Raw genomic sequence first — 9,778 nt, 5'->3', positions numbered from 1 at the left:
TACATGTAATGCCAAACTAGCGACTTACGCTGGGAATACATGTACCACTTTTTTTTCTCAGGCTTTGCCCAAATTATCTTTAGGTTAATTATCAAAATTAACCCTTTTTAAAATTAACCGAATCGCCCCAAGAAACCAGATTTAGATCTGTAAACCACGTTTGGCAGGTGTTTTAGTTTTGATCAGAATAGAAAACGAGGTTATGGCTACAAATTCCAACATGTCGTCCGATTCGGAACCGGAAGAGCAGCCACACCGCTCGAGTGTGAGCGCTGCCGACATCCCACGCTGTGTTGAGTGCGGTGGCCGTGGCGTAGGGCTAGTCGCCAACCCGCAGAAGCTCTGTACCCACTGCGCACGTGTGACCAAGGCCTTCTTCGACCCGGACGCCAACAAGTTCTGCAGGGACGAAGGTTTCGTGGACATCTCACCCAATGCTGACGGCGGCGTACTCAAGAAGGTGGCTGGCTACATGATACCATTCCTCTTACAATATTCTAAATTAGAAGTGCTCATCATTGTTTGTCCCTTATTATAGATCATTAAGGAGGGGGAGCTGAGTGGCAAACTAAAGCTGGAAGAGGGATGTCCGACCTTCGTGCATTATGTGGGAAGGCTCATGGACGGATCCATCTTCGACACGACGTAAGATGGCTACGTTTGTATTATTTTGAAGAGAAAGATGCTAATATTTTTCTATTACAGTCGTGATAAAATTGACGGGAAGCACGTGGGCGGCACAGATGACCCGTTCGAGTTCCAGTTGGGTCGAGGTGGGCAGAAAGTGGCGTTGTAATAGAGCGACAGCGAGTGGTGACTTGTTTTGTATCCTTTACAGAAAAGGTGATCAAGGGCTGGGATATTGGCGTAGCGACGATGAATGAGGGCGAGGTTGCACGGTTCATTATTGCTCCAGAGTACGGCTACGGCCATGAAGGCTTCGCACCCAAAGTGGAGCCGGACGAGACACTGGACTTTGAGATTGAGCTACTAAGCTTCAAAGTGCGTGCTTTGTTTGCGCGTTGTCCTATCACTTCTATAATACTCATCTGTGTCGTGCTTGGTAAACAGGATCCGCTGCCTCGTTTCCCGACGCAAGCCGAGCTCGCAGAATCTCGCAAGAAGCAGCAAGAGGAAGACAAGAAAATGATGGACGAGAACCCACCGCCTACAGTTGGTGCGTACGATCTAATGTCTGCTCTTAAAGCACGTGATGTAATGATTTGCGTGTTGTTAACACTTTTTCTTCTTTTTATCCATTAGATGAGCGTATTGAGAGTGCTTTGGAGCAGAAGGAGAAGGGAAATGCGTTGATCGCTAAAAAGGACTACGAACAAGCGCAAAAGTGCTACGACTCAGTGCGTTCGAGCTCTGCCTTGTCGTGGCTACTCGTGCTAACAATTAGCTGCGTGTCATAGGGATTCGTACACATTTTCTACGCCAAGGAGGAGTGGGAGAACTTTGTGTCGCAGGAAGACAAGGACAAGGTCAACAAGGTGAAGCTGGTGCTGTACCTCAACCGAGCGCTGTGCAAGATCAAACTCATGAAGATCGAAGATGCGCTCTGGGACTGCGACCAGGTAGGGTAGCCACCATACCGGCTCCCTTTCTTGCTCGTAGCCTTATCAACTGCTAACGACGTGTGTGCTGGTGCAGGCTATTCTCCTCGACCCGAAGAACAGTAAGGGTCATTTCCGTCGAGGTCTCGTTTTCACTGAGAAGCTCAAGGCCGAGCTGGAGAAGGAAAAGAAGGGCGAGTTCTGGATCGTCGACAAAGGTTTCGAGTACGCAAACGACGCTGAAAAGAGTCTGGACAAAGCCAAAGAGCTTCTTGGCGAGTCCAACGACAGCAAGATGCACCACGCGCTGGCTGACCTCAAGCGGAGCCATGTACGTGTCTCGCATGGGTATCCTGACCCTGTTGTGCTTTATCTGACTCGTGGCTGTGAAGGCGCTGCTGAACAAGTACGCGATCAAGTACAAAGAGGACGAGAAGAAACTGTACAAGGAGAAGATCTTCGACCGTCTGCAAGCGAAGAACAAGGAGCTCGAGAAGCAGGAGAAACTCAAAGCCGAGGCCGAGGAGTTCGACGATATGCCTGCACTCGAGTAAAAAAAGAGGCTAAGTTGCGGTCGAGAATGTTGTCACTTTCTTAGTTTTTTTTTACATTTTAGTTGGGTCTGAAAGAGTTACGAGCTCCTATGATTCTTTTCTGTCTGCCAACAAGAGTAGACGTACGGTATTTACAGACCGTGCTCGTCGTCCGATTCAATGTCACCGTACTGCCACAGACAACGGCGTTGCGTCTTGGCAGTCTCCTGAGCGTTGAGAAGTCCGTCGACAACTGGCTTCTGGAAGGGCAGGAACGAGCGAAGCGCCTTGCGGTCGGTACGCAGCAGTCCAGCCTCCACCAAGTTCTCGGCGACACTCTTGCCATCAGGCAGATAGAGCGAGACCTGCATGCGGCCACGGTCGTCAGTGCTGTGGACACGACACGACAGAGTCTTGCCCCACGCGACTTCACCGAGACGCAAGGCAGCGTCGGATCCGAACTCCTCCGTAGCAGCAAGTGGCTTGATCCACGCGAACACAGCCTCCTTGGCCTGAGGGGGGAACTGAAGCACGTCGGCATCCAGCGGACGCAGACGATTGGCTGTCACGGTGGTCTCGTTACCGTAGTCCAGGAAGCGCACACGCGCAGAGCCGTCCGGATGCACATACTCAACCTTGACACGGTTCCAGGCAGGCCCGTTGCCGTCGTCGAACAGAGCAGCACACACAGCGTTACGACGCACCTCGAACGTCTTACCAGCTAGACCGTGAGTACGTGTAAAGGCCTTCATCATCTCCTCCACCGCAGCACAGTTACGGTCGCCCACGTTCTGGAAGTAGAAATGCGTGCCATCCACGATCTCCGACAGCTTGACACGCGGGAAGGCATCGTCCTTCGTCTTGGCCTGCTTCGTCTGAGCTGCCTTGGCTGCAGCCTGAGCATCGTGAGTAGCCCAGTACTTTTTCTTCTGCGCCTTGGCACGCTCTTCGGCTCGTTGAAGCACGTTACCAAGAGCTGTACGCTCCACACTGAACGAATCCACCCAAGCAAGACCCTCTTCTAGTAGACGGACACCGAAGTTGTGCTGGTCATCACGCAGAGGTTTACCGCCGCCGTTGGGCACCACAAACAGAGGACCGAAGGCGTTTCCACCACGATCCATGTCCTCGATCTCGACCATCACTTCACGCTGCATCACACTGCGTTTAGTAAACAACTTGGCCTCTTCTCCGAGAGGTTCAGCTGGCTGCACGATAACACCTTGAGCGCCGTGACGAGCAGGCTGAGGACACTTGATCCCAGCCACCACAAAGTTGATTAGACAATTCTCCTTGGGCACAAACAGCTTCACACGTGTAGCCGAGTACACGTGCTCCACGACAGCACGAGTCGAACGTTCTCGAGTCAAGAAAGGCAGAAACTGCTTCGCCTTGGTCGCGTCGAAGCACAGATCCGTCACGCGACGTTCAGTGGCAGGAGGCTCCTTGGACGAGTGCAAGTTCTTCTTCTGTGTCTGCGCCTTCGTCTCCGCCGTCACAAGGTCGTCGTAGTACTCGCTCTTCTCTTCATCCGGACGATGACGCACCACCTCAGCCAGACCAGCCGCCACGACGTCGATAGCCAAGTTGGCGCCCTTGGCTTGCGGGTTCTTCTTCAGAGCGTTAGCTGAAGGCTCCAGGAACACCGAGGCGAACGTCATGACGTCCCCCTGTCCGGAAGGACTGGGCTTCTCGTACTCCACTTCAATGTGCACAGTCTTGGAGATGGCACGGTGACGCACGAACTCTTTGGCTTCCGCAGCGTACGGAGCGTTGGGCTCGCCACGACGCGCATTGCCCAGACGAGGAGCACGCAACGAACTCAGGTAGATGCGCTTCTCCTGCTCTGCTGGCGTCGCAGCATCGGGGACGTACACGACTAGACAGTCGCCACTGATAACTTCCACTACCGTTCCCGTCATGCGCTTGTCCGACTGCAGTACAGGAGCCTCGTACTCCTTCCACACTCGTAGCTTCTGCTGCTTCGCCTCCTTCTCAGCGTTGCGCATCGTCGCGCGAGCTGACGCGCTGGTGAACGCTGAGCTCCAGTCGGCCATCCGTCCCAGACCAATCTTGAGGATCTCTACACTGATATTACGACCAGAGGGGTGCACCACACTGCCGAACAAGTTGCCGTACTTGTCGACACCCTCGAGCTTCAGCTCCACGTCACGATGCAGCAGTCGCACCTCTGAAAAGTGTTTGGCTTCACGTGCATGAGGCGCCGGTCCAGTCGGAACAGGCTCCTCGGACTCCGCAGCGTTCACGGGCGGGTTGAGTCGGGGACATTGAACTCCGGACAGCCCAAAGTTGACCAATTGCAACGAAGGCTTGAGGATCACACGCAGGGAGGCTCCGTCCCGTACAGCCTCCACCACAGCAGGAACAAGCTTGCCCTTGTGCTCCTGCAGCAGCGCCGCAGAGTCGGCACCGTGCCACTGAACTGTGGCATTGGACTCGACGTCTGCGTCGGCGTACATTCCCTTCTTCTCGTTGATAGCCACCTGCTCCTGCTGCAGCATCTTCTCGTGGTCCACACACACACCGTCACGCGACTGCTCTAGCGTCTTGACGCGCGCGTAGCCCGTACGCGCCTGGACGACGCACAAGTTTTCCTCCACGCCGCGCGAATTGGCAGGAAGCCACACGGAGCCGAAGTCGCGGTTGATGGCAGGGACCCGGTACTCCACTTTGAAGCGAACCTGCTTGCCGATGCACAGCTTACGAAGGTGCTCGCGACTCGCCCATGCGTACGGCTCGTTGCTCTGCTCAGGAGAGCGCGCAAGACGTGGAGCTTGGAGTGATGACAGGGTCAGCATGAGCTCAGGGGGAGGCCCGTTGGTGGCTGCGCCCATGAGCACCAATGTGTCGCCCGACAGAACGGCCTTGACGGTGGCGTGGCCCGATGCCATGGTGTGTGAACAGAGAGATACAGAGAAGACTTGAGCCTCGGAGAGGGACTTGAGCTTTGGAGCTCCTCGACATTGACACGTATCTTCGATCACATTAGATATGTGCGCCACATGATATTTTACAGACGAGGGTTATCAATAGACGGGGCACTGTTTTTACACTCTCATTGGTGAAAAATACCGTACCGGTATTGCCATGGGCTGACCACATCCAATACAATTCTCAAGTCATTTGGCAATCGTCCGATGTCCTCAAATTCTGACTGCATTTCGTAGCGCAAACATAAGAGCACCTCCACCGGTACTGTGTACCGCATCGCCCCTGTCCTAAGCGACGTTTTGGTATTGCAACTGTATCAGATATGATAGGTGTAGAGCTTCAGCCAATCAGAGACAGGCTCAGTTTAACATAGATTCAGTATGCAATACAAAAAGACAGATGTAGGGCGGCCGTGGAACCTTCTAGAAGGTTCTAGAAGGTTCCATCCGCCTGAACTGCGGGGGCGGCACTTCTCGTTTCGCGCGCCCTCCCCCAAGCTAGCATTTCCCGAAATACTGGTAGCACTTGTTGGTCCCAGCAACCTGACCAGGAGGAGCCCTTGCCAACAATCGCCCAGCTACGCGCCGAGATCGATCGGCTGAACCAAGCGATGGCCGATCGCACGAAAGTGCCGAGCCATCTGCCCAAGTTCACGGGCAAGAGGGGGGAAGACGTCCGCGAATGGCTGTTCTTGATCGAGAACGCCAGCCGCATCAACAACATTCCAATCGAAGACACGAGCGCGCGTCTTCCTGGAATCGCCGGATCGGCAATGGAAAAGCGGGCATCCGGATGGTTCCTGCACTGGTCGTCGACAACTCGAGCGGCGGAGCACACGTGGGAAATTTTCCGTGAGCATGTGCTCCAACACTTCGAAGCGTCGAATTACCCAGTCTGTCCTGCGCGAGAAGCTTCAACGCTTTAAACAGACAGCGGACATCGAGACCTACAGCGGCGAGTATTCAGCCTTGATCTTCAGACTTGAAGGAATGAGCGTGCTTGACCAAGTACTATACTACGCGAGCGGTCTCAAGCCGCGCACGCGTAGCTATGTCAAGCTCGAGAACCCAGAGACCCTGCGCGACGCAATGGATCTTGCTGTCAAGTATGAGGTGACACACTTCGTCGACGAGTCGCGCGAACGTCACACTAGCCAAGACAAGCGGAATCCGTCCACTGATCACGCGCCGAGTCACGACAAGTCGTTCAAGGGAAACATACCGTGGAAAAGGGCGTTTCAAGGCGAAGACTAGCTCGAAACGAGCCGAAGGTCGTACCTGTTTCCACTGCAAGAAACCTGGCCACATCAAGACTAACTGCTTCCTTTGGAAGAAGGAGCAAGAGAAGCAGGGAAACGGGCAGCCACGTCAGTGAATGAGGGTCCTGTCGTGGAGGAGAACGTCGGATCAGTCAAGTTCGAGAATGTCAGCCTTAACGTTCTGAGCGAAAACCCTCTCGTCTACAAGTCGCGTCCACTGCTCTCCGTAAAGGGGGAAATCATCGTTAGTGGCGCGACCATTTCGACCCAAAGGATGCTGTTGGACTGTGGAGCAACCACAATCTACGTGTCCAGACAGTGGGTCGAGAAACATCGACTCAAGGCCACGAAGTTCATTGGTAAGAACATTCGTGTGAAACTTGGAGACAACCAGATTGTCGAGACGGAACTGGAGGTACTTCCCCTCGAAATCCTGGTGTCTGGGTTGGGCGAGGCATACAAGTGTATCGCTGTCGTCTACGCCATACCCGACGAATTCGACTGCATCCTTGGAATCCCAATCTTCGAGGATATGCAGCCGCAGATCGACTGACGAGGTCGATGTATCGAAGGAACGCAAGTGAAGACTCTGCATTGGAAGCGAACAGGGGAAACCAGTGGACCGATCGAGGAAGGCGGACCGGTGATTGCCTCCGGGCTTCGGAGATCTGTCGAGGCGAAAGGCCTATCGGCGAAAAAACCCGATTCCTGTCGAGGTGCCGCGCTGGAAACGGATGTGAAGTCCGCGGCTGAAACTGTTTGCGACGCAACGCAGAAAGAGAGCCCAAGAGTTGTTTGCGAACAACCAGGAGACGCGTCAGCCGGCAAGGGTTCGGCGGTGAAGGACAACTTGGAATTGTCGAAACGCGGCGGTACTGTACGAGAGGCTGGGGATAGCAGCAGTACTGGGGGCAGAGGCACTATCGTGGAAAATATGTTCACGATGGGTGTCGTTGACGAGGCTGGTGTCCAAACGAAGTTCATCACTCGCAAGAAACTACGAAAGCTCCTGAGAATCAAGACCAAGTCGATCGATGAACCTGACTTTATGTTGGTTCTGACGAACGTGACGATCAAGCAAGTTGCTCGCTCACTGCAACGGCAAGATCAACCCGACAACGTCGGAAGTGCGAAAGCACAACGGTATCTGGATACGGACTGGGATAGCTTCAAGGGGAATCCCGCGTACCAGTTACTCATGGAGTACATGGACAATGTGTTCCGTCCTGAGCTCCCAGAAGGTTTACCCGAGAAACGCGAGATTGAGCATAGGATTGACGTGGAGGATCCGAATCTTGCAATGTATCGGCAACAATGGCGTCAATCGCCAGAGCAGCAACGCGAGATTGGTAGACATGGTGAAGAAGAAGCTCATCCGTCCAAGCATCAGTCCACATGCTGCTCCAACCTTCTGTGTACGAAAACTAGCTGGCTGGAGGATTGTACACGACTACCGGTACTTGAACTCCAACACTGTACGTGAAAGTATCCCAATGACGAGGAAGGAGGACATTCTTGACGCGATGTCCGGAGCGTACTGGTTTTCCACTATGGATTTGATGTCCGCGTACTATCAAGTACGTATGCGTGAAGAGGATATCAAGTTCACAGCATTTCAAGCGCCAAATGGACTCTGGGAGTATCTTGTTCTGCCCATGGGAGTCTGTAATGCGCCAGCGACGATGCATCGTTTAACGTCAAAGCTGTTCCGAGGTTTGGAAAACACCAAATCGTTTTATGATGACATCTACGTTTTCACGAAGTCTCAGAGCATCGACGACCACTTGAAGGCGTTGCGCAAGACATTAAATATCCTGCGTGACAACAAGCTGTACGTCAAGCTTGCCAAGTGTGTCTTCTGTGCCGACGAGATTCCGTGTCTCGGGGACTTCGTAGGACGCAACGGTGTACGGATGGATCCGGACAAGGTACAAACCATCAAGGACTGGCCAGTACCACGAACACAAGAGGAACTTCACAGCTTCCTTGGGTTGACTGGTTACGTTCAACGATTTTGTCCAGCCTACGCAGCATTTACTGCAACAATGTTCACTCTCTTGAAGAAGAAGAACAAGAGGAACGCGAAGATCCAATTCAATGATGAGCAGTTGAAGAATTTCAAGGAGCTGAAGAGGCGACTGTGTAATCCTCCAGTGTTGCACGTCCCTAACATCAGCCAGCCCATGCATCTGCGCACTGATGCGAGCAAATTCGCTGTTGGTGGAGTATTATTCCAAGTCGTGGACGGAGTTGAGCGACCCATTGCGTATTCCAGTCGAAAGATGAAATCCGCGGAGCTCAACTATCCAACACAGCAGCAGGAGCTACTTGCTATCGTACACGCGTTAGCAGCTTTTCGAATTTACTGCTTGGGTAAACCACCGATCGTCGAGACGGACCACAAAAGTCTCGAAGGGTTGTTCACACAGAAGATGGCGAACCGCCGATTGGCTAGGTGGTACGACATTCTAGCTGAGTACCAACCCACGTCCTCGTATCTTCCAGGTGCGAAGAACGGTATCGCGGATGCATTGAGTAGCAGACCTGACTTGCAGCCAGATACGAAGTATTTCCATGACCTGCGTGTGTCCAGCTTCAACGACACTTCCTTCAGACTTGCTCTTAGTCAAGTGTCTACAGATTCAGAGCTGCTGAAGAGGATCAATGGTGCTTATGTCAAAGATCGAGATGTCCAGACAATCCGGGCAGCAATCCAGTGACGTACAAGCACCTCAAAGTCGAAGGAAAAACACCAGCACCACAAGCTATACCGGTACTATTCGGAGGCAAACGGCTTGCTGTGGTACCAGTCTCCGGTGGATGACCATCCTCGAATCGCTGTTCCCAACGATGTGAAGTTGAGACAATCGATAATCAAGGAGAGTCATGACACCAACTACAGTGGCCATCCTGGTACCGAGCGAACGTACTTGACGTTAGTACGACGCTGGTACTGGTCCAAGATGCTCAAGTCGATCCAAACGTTTATTGCTGACTGCGAACCATGTCGACGAAACAAGCCAAGGCTGACAAAGCCTCCTGGTTTACTCGAACCATTGAGTATTCCCGATGAGCGCTGGAGATCGATCTCCATGGACTTCATAACAGATTTGCCTAGAACAAAGCGTGACGTTGATTCAATTTGGGTCGTCGTCGACCGACTGACCAAGAGATGCCACTTTGTGCCGACAACGAAGAAGGTAACAGCCGAAGGCGTTGCCCGTCTCTTCATCGACAACATTTGGAAACTTCACGGTATGCCGACGAATATTGTATTCGACCGAGATAGAAAATTCGTGTCTGCGTTTTGGCAACACGTCTTCAAGTCTATCGTCACGTCACTCAGCATGACAGTAGCACAGCGGGCCCAAGGCGACGGACAAACTGAGCGAATGAATCGAACGCTCGAAGAGTATCTGCGATGCTTCGTCAGTCCACGTCAAGACGACTGGGACAGTCACTTAGCGAACGCTGAG

At 53.0% G+C, this 9,778-nt stretch overlaps 2 protein-coding genes across 2 annotated transcripts; one reads left to right on the top strand and one right to left on the bottom strand.

The window, feature by feature from the left end:
• Nucleotides 1–220: 220 nt before the first annotated feature.
• On the top strand, nt 221–2,163 carry PITG_10828 (uncharacterized protein; the record flags this gene model as incomplete). Its single annotated transcript, XM_002901601.1, has 10 exons — nt 221–225; nt 271–460; nt 539–645; nt 706–767; nt 839–1,002; nt 1,072–1,177; nt 1,264–1,358; nt 1,419–1,580; nt 1,657–1,890; nt 1,952–2,163. 10 exons carry the CDS (start codon nt 221–223, stop codon nt 2,111–2,113), a joined length of 1,287 nt encoding a protein of 428 aa, XP_002901647.1.
• Nucleotides 2,164–2,173: 10 nt separating this feature from the next.
• PITG_10827 (nuclease, putative) lies at nt 2,174–5,052 on the bottom strand (the record flags this gene model as incomplete). Its single annotated transcript, XM_002901600.1, has 1 exon — nt 2,174–5,052. One exon carries the CDS (start codon nt 5,002–5,004, stop codon nt 2,245–2,247), a length of 2,760 nt encoding a protein of 919 aa, XP_002901646.1.
• Between the last annotated feature and the right edge of the window lie 4,726 nt (nt 5,053–9,778).

Source organism: Phytophthora infestans, genomic scaffold (assembly GCF_000142945.1).
Source record: "Phytophthora infestans T30-4 supercont1.20 genomic scaffold, whole genome shotgun sequence".
NCBI classification, from domain to species: domain Eukaryota; phylum Oomycota; class Peronosporomycetes; order Peronosporales; family Peronosporaceae; genus Phytophthora; species Phytophthora infestans.
This window is presented reverse-complemented; position numbering and strand designations above follow the sequence as displayed.